General features: G+C 39.7%; 1 protein-coding gene across 1 annotated transcript in view; it reads right to left on the bottom strand.

The window, feature by feature from the left end:
* The window catches only part of syngr2b (synaptogyrin 2b), a 39186-nt gene that overhangs the window by 4167 nt on the left and 17811 nt on the right, over positions 1-17208 (bottom strand). Inside the window, exons 2-3 of the mRNA XM_061988339.1 lie at positions 15655-15892; positions 689-825 (exon numbers count right to left, since the gene is read on the bottom strand). Coding sequence (XP_061844323.1) covers positions 689-825; positions 15655-15892 — 375 coding nt within the window. The remainder of the gene's footprint in view (positions 1-688; positions 826-15654; positions 15893-17208) is intronic.

Genomic DNA, 17208 nt, shown 5'->3' with positions numbered 1-17208 from the left:
AGGTCAATGCTAATTTAAAAATTACATTTTCCATAGACATGCTACTAATTAGCAGTATTTTACATGGCAATTTCAACACCTCCAACTTTGGTAATGAAAACGACAACTGAGATGCACTTTACCCTATAATCAAACAGCTGGTGTGTAATAAGTACAATGTTTATAGTATAAACACTTTGTAGGGCGTAGCATAAAACTAGGCTGGCACATTCAACTTAATGGCAAAGATTACTTTCTAGCTAGGCAACATACCATAGTCTAAACTACTGCCATCTAACATCTTGAAAATGTAATTAAAAAAAAAGATATCACAACTGTACAGTTATCATAATCACATTTTTAAACGTTACTTAAAAAAAAATTGATTTTATTTTTTTAAAATGTACATTTAATAACACACACAAAAAGGGCTGAAAAGTATCAGTATTGTTTCCCAAGTACCGTATTGGTTTAAATGTGAAAATTACCTCTTACAACATAAATATAGCAAAAAAAAAGATGAAAACATTTAAAAGTTTATAAGCTGTGTTATGTTTTGTGGCTCCAGACTATTTTCCTTTAGTGGAAGAGGCAGCTTAATTGATTTTTATAATTAAAGGTTGCTGAACCCTGATCTAGACACTCCCAGCTATGACAGCATATTGATGGTTCTAACAACCACAAAAAAAAAAAAAGTAGGCTGGCTTACCCAGGTGGCAATGGAAAAGAAGGAGAAGGCCACGGTTGCACGTGCAGCATCCTGGGGGATACCGCTGATGTCATGTGTGCGACCCCAGTGACTGGCCAACAGGCAGAAACACACAAACCACAAGAAGGTCCATGCGCCTGACAAAAATGCACACACAAACATTAACATCATGTTGCTTCCCCTGATAAGACAGGAGTACAGTTGTAGAAGAAGAAGCAGCTTGAGTCAGTATTACTGGGCATTACGAGAATCTTGTTCACACTTAGTTTGGTACCCTTCCGCAGTGTCTTCTCCCCGTCATCTTTGTTGTAGCGGTATAGCGTGCAAGGACGGGAGTGGAAGAAGTGTCAAAAGATTGAGCTAACTGTTTTAATGACATTCAGACTTTACTTCAATCAATAACGGAGCAGCATCTCCTCATCCGGAAACAACAACATGATTGTGAAAAACCGTCCGACCTGAACTCTAATAACTATAGTTCCTTGGGTGAATTATAGAAACTCACTACACCGGTATGTTTTATCACTTTCATGGCGAGTTTACTGACAGATATAAGTAAGAACTTTACACTACTTTATATTAGAAATGACAACAGTGGAGGATGAATGTCCCATAACAAGAAGATAGAGAAAAAGAAGCTTATCGACTACGGTGTCGCCACGGACTACAAAGGCGGATGCTCACAATTTTTCAGGCTTTATGCAGATCCCAAATACAGATCAGCAGGTACTAAAGGGTAAGAAAAGTTAATTTTGCATAATATTGTGAAACAAAACGCCAGATAATATGTCTTACCTTATACACACACCATAATAATACTCCTATGTTGAAGCACATCAAACGGTGCAACCTACGCTCATCTCATATGTTTGACTGCCATCTACTAGTCACACTTATCATTACACCATGTACCAAATAAAATGTCTTCAAGGTGGATATGATCAACCAAACATATTCCTTACATTAAGCTGACCAACAATGTGCAATACAATTTTAATACATAGGTTAGCACTTTTTAGCACATAGCACTTTAGCACATAGCACTTTAGAACTAAGCACTTTAGCACACAGCACTTTATCCATGAGCTCTAGTGCAATGCACATTGGTACTTTATCTTTATCTCCATACTGTAGATTTTATGCCTACATCAAAGTGCCACCTATGTCTATCAAGCTCCATGTTCTGATGTTTAAATGTTAGTTGTATGGTTGTGGTTGTGTCTGTGCTTGTGTTTTTGTTCTGTTATTTTTGGGTATGTTAAGAAAGCAATGATGCACTGTGCCCAAGACAAATTTCCCCGCGGGGACAATAAAGTTGAACCTTGACCTTGACCTTGATTAGGCGCACCGGGTTATAAGACGCACTGTCGAGTTTTGAGGAAAAAAAAGGGATTTTAAGTGCGCCTTATAGTCCAGATAATATGGTAATACAAACATTAAGATATTATATGTTTAGTTCTCCTTTTGGACATAGTTTAATACATTCACATCATTTTAAAAACATTTTAAAAAACAGAGGAGGAGCAGTTCAACTACTGACTACTTCTTTGTTCCTCCCTGTTGATGCCATCATGTCCAGCTGATCAATTTAAAGAGAATCAGTGTCATGGTGCCGTCCATCGTTCTGCTCTCTCGTCAACATCATCTGCTGGTTTACAACAATGAATAGTATCTTACGGCAAGGGAAATAGTGAGAGGTCTGTTTTATGCAACTCTGCATATGAAGGGGGAAAGTAGAGCAGCGGGACATAGAAAAAGGTAAAACGTTCGGTATAATCATATTGTGTTGACACGCTAATATTTGTGTACATTTCTCACATGATGATGCCTAAGTAAGGAATACTTGTAGAACGTAATTTGAGATACAAGCTCTCTCTCAGCTTCTTGTTATGCTTTAAATTGCAAGCTGAGTTACGAGCATTTCGCAATGCATTGTGGAGGCTTGGTAGCCTTTGTTGATTCACAAAGTTTTTGTTTACATGGCTGTACTCAACTAACGATATTGTGAGAGAGAGCAACAAACTGGATTAAACACCGAAACCAACTGGACCCTTTTCAAAAGGCTCGCCATCTTAAAAATAAATACAACTGGTGGAATTGATCCATATAAGCACGACCAATTGACGAGAGTTGAGCAAGCTGCCGAATGTGTCCTGTATCTAGTCGTAAACAGTCAGTTTTTATATGGGCCAAACATTTCGAAATGCAAAGTCGGGAAATGCTCACGGACAAACCAACTTTGGGTGTGTGCAAGACCTGGGAATTTTACATCAGAAAGAGAATACAGTTGTCTTTTCATAGGTAAGTCAACAGGACATACCACTGTGTGGTGTCTCCTGGAGAAATTTGTTTACTAACTAAATATTAACTAACTGTAACTAAATATATTTCAAGACTGAAATACATAGTGCAATAATGTGTGAAATATTTCAAGTCTTCTCAGTTATTGATCTATGAATAGGTTCATTGCCTTTTTACAAATACTGTACGTTGTTCGTAACCCATAACCACACCAATATGTACCAGGTGATGGCGTTAAAAGTAAAGTTTGATCGTCTCATGGTTGCTTTCCAAGTTATTCATCGTCTCTTTACTAGCTCACTAACCCGACTCACTTGGCTTTGCTTCTGCGCTGGAAATGAGACAAATCTTAGTAAATCGTTTCCCCCCCCTGAATCGATCATGACAACGATTAAGGCAGTTAATTATGTCTCACGTTCACGCCGTGTTTTGAATTTGTTAAAAGAAAAAAAGTACTTTAGGACACAGTGTTGTATTCAACCATGTAAATAAGCTATTCTAAGTCAAGCAAGAACCACATTGCATGACGTTTCCACGTCACACTTTTGAGCCCTATTTGAAGCTGGGGATGCTGTGTTTCAATTTGTCATGTTTAGTATTTTGGTTTAGCTTTGGTACACACTACACAGTCATACATATGGAAGTATTATTGTACCAAAATTATTTGCAAACGTGTATCTCAATCTGTGCATATGTAATCCAATTCCTGTGTGTGTTTTAAGTTGTCTGTCCGTGTTATGATTTGTCTGTGTGTAAAAAAATATCGGTCCGCATTTCGATTGGCATGTGTAATAAAAAAAACAACTTGGTGTGTGTGTGTGTATTTAGATGTGTGTGAAGCAAAAACCCTCCATTGGCTGTCTTTTTACATGTGACTTTGCAACACTGCCGTGTATGACTTGTCTGTCTGTACACTGTACAGCGATTTCCATCCATCCATTTTCTACCGCTTATTCCCTTCGGGGTCGCGGGGGGCGCTGGAGCCTATCTCAGCTACAAACGGGCGGAAGGCGGGGTACACCCTGGACAAGTCGCCACCTCATCGCAGGGCCAACACAGATAGACAGACAACATTCACACTCCCATTCACACACTACGGCCAATTTACTGTTTCCAATCAACCTATCCCCAGGTGCATGTTTTTGGAGGTGGGAGGAAGCCAGAGTACCCGGAGGGAACCCCCGCAGTCACGGGGAGAACATGCAAACTCCACACAGAAAGATCCCGAGCCCGGGATTGAACCCAAGACTACTCAGGACCTTCGTATTGTGAGGCAGACGCACTAACCCCTCTTCCACCGTGCTGCCCTGTACAGCGATTTGAACGTGTAAAAGGATTTGTCTGTAACTTCCCCTTACCTTTCCCTATAGTCACCACCAGTCGGCGCCTTGCAGCCACTCACACTCCTGTTGCCTTATCAAAGAACAATGGACTTTTTTATCACCTGCTGTAAATAAAAGTTAATGTTTTGCACTAACAGAGGCCGATACGATCGCATTTCCTTCGCCGAGGGGTAGAGCTCTCCCTTAGAGATAGGGCGACTGTGGGAAGCTATGTCATTCGGGAGGAATTAAGAGTTACATTGCGAGGAGTCTTGGGGAGGTATTTATGGCATCTCTAAGGGAGAGCTCTGCCCCCCCGACAGAGAAAACGCAATCATTTCGGCCACTATGTAATTACTGATAACCTATGTGAATACAAAAATACCTCTGACCACAAAGATACTTCAAAACATGAACGTTTATTTACAGTAAGTGATGAGTAAGTCAATTGCACCGGTCCCCTCCGAGGTTTCTCATTGTATCCCATTGGGTTGAGTTTTTTTCTTGCCCTGATGTGGGATCGGAGCCGAGGATGTCGTTGTGGCTTGTGCAGCCCTTTGAGACACTTGTGATTAAGGGCTATATAAGTCAACTTTGACTGATGAAAAGTCACTTTCATGTGAGTGGCTGCAAGGCGCCGACTAGTGGTGAGTATAAGGAAAGGTAAGGGGAAGTTACAGATAAATCCTTTTACATGTTCAAATCGCTGTACAGACAGAAGTCGTACACAACAGAAGTGTTGCAAAATCACTTGTAAAAAGACAGCCAATAGAGGGTTCCTGCTTCAAACACATTTAAAAACATTTTTATGATTTTTTTTTTTTTTATACACATGGCGATCGAAATACGGACAAACAAGATTTTTTTTGTTTAGTTTTTTTTACACACAAACAAATCATAATGCGTACACCTTAAATCAAAGACATAGATCAGATTATACACACACACGGATTGATATACAGACACGTGAATTGCATTACACAGGCACAGATTGAGATACACGTTTGCAAATAATTTTGCCATAATAACACTTCCACACAAACATATCACTTGTTAACTAACTTCCCCTGTCAGTCACTTAAAAACTTGTGTGTGCAACTAGGGATGTACTGATAAACGTTATTAATGACAACCACGGTAAAACTCGACAGTATTACCATTTTAAATGCGGAAAAACCGTATTTAGTATAATTGCTTCCCTTTTCCCATTAAAGGGGAACATTATCACCAGACCTATGTAAGCGTCAATATATACCTTGATGTTGCAGAAAAAAGACCATATATTTTTTTAACCGATTTCCGAACTCTAAATGGGTGAATTTTGGCGAATTAAACGCCTTTCTATTATTCGCTCTCGGAGCGATGACGTCACGTGACGTCACATCGGGAAGCAATCTGCCATTTTCTCAAACACATTACAAACACTGAGTCAAATCAGCTCTGTTATTTTCCGTTTTTTCGACTGTTTTCCGTACCTTGGAGACATCATGCTTCGTCGGTTTGTTGTCGGAGGGTGTAACAACACGAACAGGGACGATTCAAGTTGCACCAGTGGCCCAAAGATGCAAAAGTGGCAAGGAATTAGACGTTTGTTCCGCACACTTTACCGACGAAAGCTATGCTACGACAGAGATGGCAAGAATGTGTGGATATCCTGCGACACTCAAAGCAGATGCATTTCCAATGATAAAGTAAAAGAAATCTGCCGCCAGACCCCCATTGAATCTGCCGGAGTGTGTGAGCAATTCAGGGACAAAGGACCTCGGTAGCACGGCAAGCAATGGTGGCAGTTTGTTCCCGCAGACGAGCGAGCTAAACCCCCTGGATGTCTTGGCTCACACCGTCCCTTATGCCACCGAAGATGATCAAGAGAAGAATATCGACCCTAGCTTCCCTGGCCTGCTGACATCAACTCCAAAACTGGACAGATCAGCTTTCAGGAAAAGAGAGCGGATGAGGGTATGTCTACAGAATATATTAGTTGATGAAAATTGGGCTGTCTGCACTCTCAAAGTGCATGTTGTTGCCAAATGTATTTCATATGCTGTAAACCTAGTTCATAGTTGTTAGTTTCCTTTAATGCCAAACAAACACATACCAATCATTGGTTAGAAGGCGATCGCCGAATTTGTCCTTGCTTTCTCCCGTGTCGCTGGCTGTCGTGTCGTTTTCGTCGGTTTCGCTTGCATACGGTTCAAACCGATATGGCTCAATAGCTTCAGTTTCTTCTTCAATTTCGTTTTCGCTACCTGCCTCCACACTACAACCATCCGTTTCAATACATGCGTAATCTGTTGAATCGCTTAAGCCGCTGAAATCCGAGTCTGAATCCGAGCTAATGTCGCTATAGCTTGCTGTTCTATGCGCCATGTTTGTTTGTGTTGGCATCACTATGTGACGTCACAGGAAAATGGACGGGTGTTTATAACGATGGTTAAAATCAGGCACTTTGAAGCTTTTTTTAGGGATATTGCGTGATGGGTAAAACTTTGAAAAATAAAATAAGCCACTGGGAACTGATTTTTAATGGTTTTAACCCTTCTGAAATTGTGATAATGTTCCCCTTTAAGAAACGACATACACCAATCTAAACTTGTATAAACACATTGCTGTCTGAGCAACTAAACTATTCAGTTGTGCACAGTGAACCTACAGGGCTGTGCTCTCTTAGCACAGAGCGATCGATACATACGCAGAAAAATACAAAACAGAGGTGTTTTTACGGAGCGTTCAAGGACCGATGAACAGAGTAGAACGCTACAACGCCCGCCAGCAATAATAAATAATAGATTTTATTTGTTACACACGTTGTATTTAAATACGTCTTAAAGTGCTACAACACAGACCAATATTCAAAACAATAAAAGCTTAACCATTAATACAGATAAAATACTAAGACTATAAAACACTATTAGTAAAGCGTAAGAAACACAAAACATGCAAAATAGTGGGTTTTCTAAAAGTGTGTCTATCTATTTTAGTTATTTAATTTCATTAAAATTATTTGGTCAAAAGATTTCAATGTGTGTTTATGTACTTTTTAAATACATTTACCAATACCGCGATAATAATGATAACCATGATCAACGTTCCCTCCAAGGTGCGCGCCTGCGCAATTGCACACTGCTCAAGCGTCCTATGCACACAGCAAATTTATGCCGCGCACAAAATCAAATCCCATCTGAATTCTAAACAAAATAAACACAACAAGTGGCCCTAACCGTTAAAACAATGTTCGTCAACACTGTTCAATTATTGCAACGCCTGTCGAGTCGCTTCGAGGACAGAAATGATATCGATCACTTTATTGAGCAAAACTGTTTGTATTTGGCCATAACCATACCAAAAACGTGAGTAAAAAACTTGTATCTCGAAAAACTAGTCATTTTCTGCCATACAAACCAGGCCAAAACCAACTCTGTCTTCTGTCGTATCAACAACTGCTCGCTCTCTCTCACCTGCACCAACCCAAGCACTCATAACACTTAGTCACTGGTGCTTTTATGAACACACAAAAAGTCGGAAAACTCAAACACCACACAAAGTTACACTATGACTCCTCAATCACATGTGTGCTTATTCTACTGTCATTTATTATTAATGTTAATTTATGGATATTATTCGGGAAATGCTGTTACTAGAGAAAGTTACAGGAATGTACACTCTATCCCATGCTTACATTTCATTGTGCAACATGAGAATGTTTAAGGGGAACTAAATGTGATCTCTGAAAGGGGTACCAATTATTTCCGAAGCAGGACCTCCACCCAGACATACTGTACAATACTAATACATAGCTTATGAAAAACAACATTTATTTTGTTATTTTCATTACAAGTGGGCCAAATCACTAATATTAGAAAATAATCTCATGAAAATGACTTCTGTCATTTGAGTGTTATAATAAACATGTGCTCCGCTGAATGCTCAGGGAGTTTTTGTGTTTGCTCACACACATGAACAATTAGAGGGAACATGATAATTTTTTGTCACAATAACCGCTACATAATATCGTTACATCCCTATGTGCAACATAAACAGCGATTTTCAAGTTCCTACACGGAGACAGCGTTGCAAGAGAGACGCGCAACCAGCTTTATGAAAACAAGTCGTTTGTAATAAGAATATAAGCAGATTTGGCAAAAAGAGACACTGCATCAGTGCGGTCCCCAAGCTAAACGCTAAACATCATTATTACATCATTTCATAAAACTACTGTACCGTATTTTCCGGACCATAGTGCGCACCGGATTATAAGGCCGATGAATGGTCTATTTTTTAATCTTTTTTCATATATTAGCCGCACCGAATTATAGGGCGCATTAAAGGAGTCGTATTATTATTTTTTTTTCTAAATGTAAAACACTTCCTTGTGGTCTACATAACATGTAATGGTGGTTCTTTGGTCAAAATGTTGCATAGATTATGTTTTACGGATCATCTTCAAGCCGCTTTCTGACAGTCGCTTCAGGATGCGCCGTTTTGTGGGCGGTCTTATTTACGTGGCTCGCCTTCGATAGCATCTTCTCCCCGTCATCTTTGTTGTAGCGGTGTAGCGTGCAAGGATGGGAGTGGAAGAAGTGTCAAAAGATGGAGCTAACTGTTTTAATGACATTCAGAATTTACTTCAATCAATAACTGAGCAGCATCTCCTCATCCGGAAACAACCATACCGGAAATGTGTCCCGTGGAAAACCATCCGACCGGGACTCTCTAATAACTAAAGTTCCTTGGGTGAATAATGTAAACTCATGACACCGGTATGTTTTAGCGCTTTCATGGCGAGTTTACTGACAGATATAAGTAATAACTTTACACTACTTTATATTAGAAATGGCAACAGTGGAGGATGAATGTCCCATAACAAGAAGATAGAGAAAAAGAAGAAGCTTATCGACTACGGTATCGGCGCGGACGCACGCAATTTTTCAGGATTTATGCAGATCCCAAATACAGATTAGCAGGTACCAGAAGGTAAGAAAAGTTGATTTTGCATAATATTGCGAAACAAAACGCCAGATATGTCTTACCTTAAACACACTTCATAATAATACTCGTATGTTGAAGCACAGTACAATCCATCAAGCGGTGCGGCTTCATAGCTTACCAAAGTCATACTAAAACATTTTGATAGATATTTGAGCGCCGTGTGTAAAGTTGTATATTTTCAAAGGAACATTTAACATTAACAAAAAACAGTCTGAATGTGTGTGTGAATGTTGTCTGTCTATCTGTGTTGGCCCTGCGATGAGGTGGTGACTTGTCCAGGGTGTAACCCGCCTTCCGCCCATGTGCAGCTGAGATAGGCTCCAGCACCCCAGCACCCCCCGTGACCCCGAAAGGGACAAGCAGTAGAAAATAGATGGATGGATGGACATTTAAAATGTTGGTGTTGTTTACCTGAGACACATCATAGTGCAAGCTACACTTATCTCCTAGGGTTGGAATTGGGGGTTAAATCACCAAAAATGATTCCCGGGCGCGGCCACCGCTGCTGCCCACTGCTCCCCTCACCTCCCAGGGGGTGATCAAGGGTGATGGGTCAAATGCAGAGAATAATTTCGCCACACCTAGTGTGTGTGTGACAATCATTGGTACTTTAACTTTATGTTTGACTGCCATCTCCTGGTCACACGTATCATTACACCATGAACCAAAAAAAATAGCTGAGGTGGGTAAGCTCAACCAAACTTATTCCTTACCTTAGGTGCACCGGGTTATAAGGCGCACTGTCGAGTTTTGAGAAAAAAAAAAGGATTTTAAGTGTGCCTTATAGTCCGTAAAATACGGTAGTTGTTTGTAGTACTTGCTATTGTAATGTTTTTCAAACAATTTATTGTCTAAAAGTTTAGATTTTCTTTTTAATAGGCATGTTACATGTTAAACACATGGTGGTGTGGAAGGTCCAACCACGGCTCTAATCTATTTCAATTCATTTTAATGGGGTCATTGATTTGAGTTACGAATGTTTTGAGTTATTAACTTGATCGTGGATCGCATTGTGCTTGCAAGTTGAGGTACCACTATACATACAAGGTAATTCTACTTTGTCTGCTCCTGAGCTCTGCCTACAGATGAGCAGTATTTTCACCTCCCTGCGTGATTCATGCAAATGAACTGAGGTAAACTATGCAATGCTAACCAGCAAATATACTGTATGGTCTAATGCGGGGGTCAGCAACCCGCCGCTCTTTAGCCGTGCCCTGGTGGCTCCATGGAGCTTTTTAAAAAATGTATGGAAATGGAAAAAAAATGGGGTGAAAAATGTTTTTCGTTGTAACATGGTTTGTGTAGGAGGACACACACGACACCAACCTTCCTAATTACGAGAAAGCCCACTGTTTAATATTTTTGTGTTTATACTTCACTGTTGAGAGTATTTGGCGAGCGCCGTTTTGTCTTACTAATTTCAGCGGCCCTTGAACTCACCGTTGTTTGGACTGTAACGCAACAGTTTGTTTACATGTATAACTTTCTCCAATGCTGCCACAGAAAGACGTGTTTTATGCCACTGCTTCTTTTTGTCTCATTTTGTCCACCAAACAAGTTATGCTGTGCATGAATGCACAAAGGTGAGCTTTGTTGATATTATTGACTTGTTGGAGTGCTAATCAGGCATATTTGGTCACTAATCGATGCTAACATGCTATTTAGACTAGCTGTATGTACATATTGCATCATTATGGCTCGGTTGTAGGTACCGGTATATTTGAGCTCATTCAATTTCCTTTACTTATGTCCTCTGTGTATATAATTTATATTTCCATGTCTCATGACACAAATTTAAATGTATGTAAAATTGGCTGTATTTCTTATAGTTGTTTGTGTGCCATGTTGTTCAAGGCCACAGCAAACATTAGCCAGCTTGCAAAGCTTGGAATAAATCCATTAGAAGAAGACAGCCGGCTGTTTCCTTTACCTTGGACATACACATCTATACCTTTGGCCGTTTTAAGACAGTCATTTCCAGGAGTTATCTCACCCTCTTTCTACTAATGTTTTCCAATGTTGTAAAAATGTGTAGAATAAATATTATATTTCAACATTTGTGTCAACGAAGATTTGCATCAGCCTGCGACAGTCATTTTGATAGTAGGCTAATATAAATAATTAGCCACTTACATAATTTGTTGTCTTCATTATAACACTTATATAAGACTTTACATTTTTTGCGGCTCCAGACTGATTACTTTTTTGTATTTGTGTTGCAATATGGCTCTTTCAACATTTTGGATTGCCAACCCTTGGTCTAATGCATGGGTGTCAAACTCTGGCCCGCCGTGTAATTTCACTTGGCCCTTGAGGCGATATTAAAATAACACTAGAGCTGGCCCGCCGATTATATACAGCGGCGGTGCCGCAGTAACACCGCATTCACCGCTAACCCTCCCGGGAGACTCACAACTCTCAGTGCCCCTCCCGAAAACCATCAAGTCTGCTTTTCATCCAGTCCAACAAGTGCTGGCACAGTCATATAATATGTGCGGCTGCTGCACGCACACACACGTGAATGCAACGCATACTTGATCAACAGCGATACAGGTTACACCGAGGGTGCCCGTAAAAAACAACTTTAACACTGTTAGAAATATGCGCCACACTGTGAACCCACACTAAACAAGAATGACAAACACATTTCGGGAGAACATCCGCACCGTAACACAACATAAACACAACAGAACAAATACCCAGAACTGCAGCACTGACTCTTCTGGGAAGCTACAAGGTGTGTGTGTGTGTGGGGGGGGGGTGTTTGGTGGTAGCGGGGGTGTATATTGCAGCCCGGAAGAGTTAGTGCTGCAAAGGGTTCTGGGTATTTGTTCTCTTGTGTTTATGTTGCAAATAGAAAAGAGGCATTCAATTTTTATTTAACTTGTATTTGATATGCCATTGATATTTTTTGATTATTAATATTATTATTTGAAATTCGATTTTGCATGTCACTATAAAGTTATATAAGCCTTGCTTGTTCAATATTCAATGCAAAACTTGTTTGGGTCCCTATTAAAAGGTTCATTTGTTCAACCTTGGCCCGCGGCTTTGTTCAGTTTAAAATTTTGGCCCACTCTGTATTTGAGTTTGACACCCCTGGTCTAATGCTACATTACAAAAATAAAACAGTAGTATCTGTTGGAGTCCACGTTTGTTAGGCTACAATGAGCTGTTATTGACTTAACAGAAACTAACCATTGCTTGCACATTTACTTTGGACTTTGGCCAGAGACATAAAGAACGGGCAATAAAAAAAATGTTTTAAACCTACGGCAGTTTGACATCATTTTCCTCTATTTGTGAAAATCGGTGCATTTTGTTTGTTGTTGAAAGAGGGATGAAAGAATGGCCGAAAACCATAAAAAGAAAATGGTAGCAGGTGCTCAGCTTTTCCTGTTGCCCTTTTCACCCTTCTTTGTTTTCAAAACCACAAATCTGCTTTGGCAAAAACATGCAAGCGATAATGATGACGTGAACAATGCTAACACACATGTTGACATAGTCATCGTACCGTGTGTTATCGAGCTAACAATCTGAGTATCGTGACAACCCTATAAAAATAGGATTATTTGCAATACAGATGAGGCCATTAGCACTAACCAGAACAATATGTATGTATAAATAAAGTTGATTTGATTTGATGAGCAAAGAGTGGCAAATGTAAATCATGAAACTTGTAATTGCAGAATGAAAGTAATATATAATTGCTGGTGAATGATGCAGCAAATGTTTAGAAGTGAATTTAATTGGTGACTGAAGAGCTATCGCTTAGAAATTAGATTGGGTTTAAATTGACAAAATAAAGCCAAATTTACTGATTGATAATTGTAATGCTAATTTACCCATGTTAAATCACATTCACTTGTGCTAACAACAGTGGAAATAAGAAATGCCAGAGGTGCAAACATTTTTACTGCTTACTTTTCTCGTTTTATAGGTGCCCCTCTTTTTCTATAGTCTCTGTGGGCATCTCATTCATTTGACAACTACTTTCGTATCTTAATGTTGCCAATATAATTTTTAGGAAACGATACGATACCGGTATTTATCGGTACTATATGTAATTGGTGTAAATAAAGACGTCAAAAAATGCATTTTTATTACAATTTGTATTGGCACAAGATGTTAATATTATGTAACATCTAACAGCAGGGAAGTCTTTTATTAACAACTGCTTTTTAAGTCTTAAACAAGTCAAATATGTTTGCAGTGCAATGTCATCATCTTGTAAACACCACACAGATCCATCACTGTGTTTCTATTCATTATAATTGGAAATATTGTTTACCGTATATTCCGGACCATAGGGATTATAAGGCGCACTGCAGATGAATGGTCTATTTTCTATCTTTTTTTCATATATAAGGCGCACCGGATTATAGAGCGCATTAAAGGAGTCGTATTATTATTATTTTTTTTCTGAATTGAAAACACTTCCTTGTGGTTTACATAACATGTAATGGTGGTTCTTTGGTCAAAATGTTGCAATGTTTTACAGATCATCTTCAAGCCGCTTTCTGACAGTCGCTTCCGCATGCGCCATTTTGTGCGCTGCCTTATTTACGTGCCTTACCTTCGGCAGCGTCTTCTCCCTGTCATCTTTGTTGTAGCGGTGTAGCGTGCAAGGACGGGTGTGGAAGAAGTGTCAAAAGATGGAGCTAACTGTTTTAATGACATTCAGACTTTACTTCAATCAATAACGGAGCAGCATCTCCTCATCCGGAAACAACAACAACGCCGGAATTGTGTCCCGTGATAAACCGTCCGACCGGAAGTCTCTAATAACTAAAGTTCCTTGGGTGAATAATGTAAACTCACTACACCGGTATGTTTTAGCACTTTCATGGCAAGTTTACTGACAGATATAAGTAATAACTTTACACTACTTTATATTAAAAATGGCAACAGCGGAGGATGAATGTCCCATAACAGGAAGATAGAGAAAAAGAAGAAGCTTATCGGCTATGGCGTCGTTACGGACTACAAAGGCGGACGCGCGCAATTTTTCAGGATTTATGCAGATCCCAAATACAGATCAGCAGGTACCAGAAGGTAAGAAAAGTTGCTTTTGCATAATATTGCGAAACAAAACGCCAGATAATATGTCATACCATATACACACACCATAATAATATTGTATTTTTAATGCGCCAAAGTTGTACTAAAACATTTTGATATATTTTTGAGCGCCGTGTGTAATGTTCTATATTTTCAAAGGAACATTTAAAATGTTGGTGTTGTTTACTTGAGACCCATCATAGTGCAAGCTACACTTATCTCTTATGTTTGACTGCCTTCTACTGGTCACACTTATCATTACACCATGTACCAAATAAAATAGCTTCGAGGTGGGTAAGCTCAACCAAACTTATTCCTTACCCTAAGCGCACCGGGTTATAAGGCGCACTGTCCAGTTTTGAGGGAAAAAAAGGATTTTAAGTGTGCCTTATAGTCCGTAAAATACGGTAGTTGTTTGTAGTAAATTGATGTTGGATCGATACCTATCTTCCGGAAGGCCAAATTGCCAAGCACAGATCGATATACTTAAACTTTAGGAATATAAATCAATATATCGATCAATCGTTACACCCCTTGTATATATCTGCGGCTTATAGTCCTGTGCGGCTAATATATGAACAACTGTTGTTTTTCTTCTAAGATTTAGTGAGTGTGTCTTAGATACTGGTGTACTCCAACCTGACTCTCGCCAGATCCTTGTAGTTCGCTGAGCTCCACACAAGAATCTGGGAGTTCTCAATAGGAGATGTATTTCAGAAGGCTGGGCCTTGTAAAAAAATCATTGTATGTGATTGGATTAACCACGTGTCCGTTATCTTGAATGACGTGCTACTTCAACCACTCACATCGAAATCAACCCGTGACGTTGATGAGAGCGACGCTGGGAAATCCAAACCCGGTCGGAAGAAGAGCCAAAACATCATTGCCACCAATAAATGCCTTCAAAACCGTTCTCTGTTCATTTTTTAAATAATTAATATTCGATCGATGTCGCACAACAGTTGCAATAGCAGAATCAATGTCAGCACATGACTCCTCACTCCGTGCCGCCATTGTTGTTTGAATCAAACAGTCACTTCGGCGCTACGTCACATTTATGAAATCCCGCCCGGCGATCCTGATTGGTTCATTATTTTTTGCTATCTTGAAGGAGTTTGCAATGCCTTCGAGCCCAGACCCTTGTGTGGAGCTCAGCGAACTACAAGGGTCTGGCGAGAGTCAGGTTAGGTGTACTCTATAATCTGGAAATTAATGGAGTACATCGGTAGTTGCAAATTGAAAATCGTACAAATAATTTCATCAATAAAGCTCTTATGAAATGTTAAGTCTCACCAGAGAATCCCAGGTCTGCCATCACAGCATATTTCCTATGCTGTGCGTTGCTCATGAAAGGCATGTAAACGTCTAAAACCAGGAAGCCCACGCAGGCGAGGAAGGCAATGACGCCAATGCCAACGGCGTAATGGCATGCAGAGTCGTTCTGGTTGAAGATGCACTTGGCCTCTGCGCTGTACGCAGTGTTGATGTAGCCCTCTGTGGTTATGCAGGCAAACACCACAATGGCAAAGAGCTGCAGGAAGAGAAGGAAATAAGTTAGCAAATAAGCATTTGTTTTAGTTACCGTACCACGTTGGTGCTTGCTTCTAATATTGAGCTATTGATTACTTTAATGTCATTATTGAAATAACAGCTGTGAGCGAAGTAAACTAAGCACTTTTGTTTCCAATACTGCTGACAGCAAAACAAAAATGACAATGAATTCACTGAAACTGGGACATCTAAATGTTTGCTAGGCTATTCACAAATATGAATGACAATAGTCCACATGGGTTTTTATTTTGATACGATAGACTATTTAAAATTTGTTAGCACGGGACCTTTTACTGGAATACACACAGCATCGTAAGGAAATACCACAACCATTGATAAACGCTTAGGAGTGCTTAGGGCCATCTCGTGGTCAGTCGCCGTCTATGCTGGTTATCCACCAAAACCTGTGACCTAGTTTTGAGTACTTGCTGCCAGTCTTGTGACTCGAGAGACACCACCAGCTCTCTAATAACGCTCATAACAAGGTCTGGGAGGAGGACAGAGAGGGACTGTTGGACTAGTGTGGAGGAGGAGACAAAAGATCCTTACAAGCTACCGGACATGTGGAATGTCAAAACATGACAAAATGAGAGGAAGGGAGATAAATGTTAAAGTACCATTAGAGTGCAAACAAGTTGACTTTATATGCTTGATTGTGTTTCATTGTACCCATTAAACCATATCCAATTGTATTTACAATCCGCAAAGTATGTAAAAACACAGTTTAAACATCACAAAATGCCACAAATTCAGTCAGCCATTTTGAATATTCCGCTCCGAATATCTTCGGCTATTTCCGGAAATTGATGTCACAATGGGAATGCTTCTGCACTATGACCATATCATAAAAACTCGACTAACATTGTAGTATATGGGGGCTCTCTATTTTGCCTACAAAACCCTCTATGTAACCATTCAAAACCTGCCAACAATACTCTTTATATGTATATATTGTGACCCGAATGTTAACCAAATATTAACGATGTTGTTATTGTAAGCGCTAATGCAAACAAACTATTAGTGGCGCAATTATACAGACAGGTCAGTAGCCCCCAGAACAATAACAGATAATGATAATAAACAAGTCTTGCTGCTACCGCATCATCACGTCTCGGCTCGTCAAAGTTATTGTAGAATATAAATCATGCCTCTCATCTGGATATTCGGAGGATTTAACCATACATTTAGACGTTGTTCATCTGTGACATTCAATTCATACAAAGAGATGGAGACAAACACACACCACCGAAGGTGTCTGCAGGGAGACTTTTCCTTGTTAACCCTTTGTGTGCATCA

The sequence above is a fragment of the Nerophis lumbriciformis genome, linkage group LG27 (genome assembly GCF_033978685.3).
Source record: "Nerophis lumbriciformis linkage group LG27, RoL_Nlum_v2.1, whole genome shotgun sequence".
Lineage (NCBI taxonomy): Eukaryota > Metazoa > Chordata > Actinopteri > Syngnathiformes > Syngnathidae > Nerophis > Nerophis lumbriciformis.
Note: the sequence above shows the minus strand (reverse complement) of the source record. Positions and strands in the feature narration are given on the sequence as shown.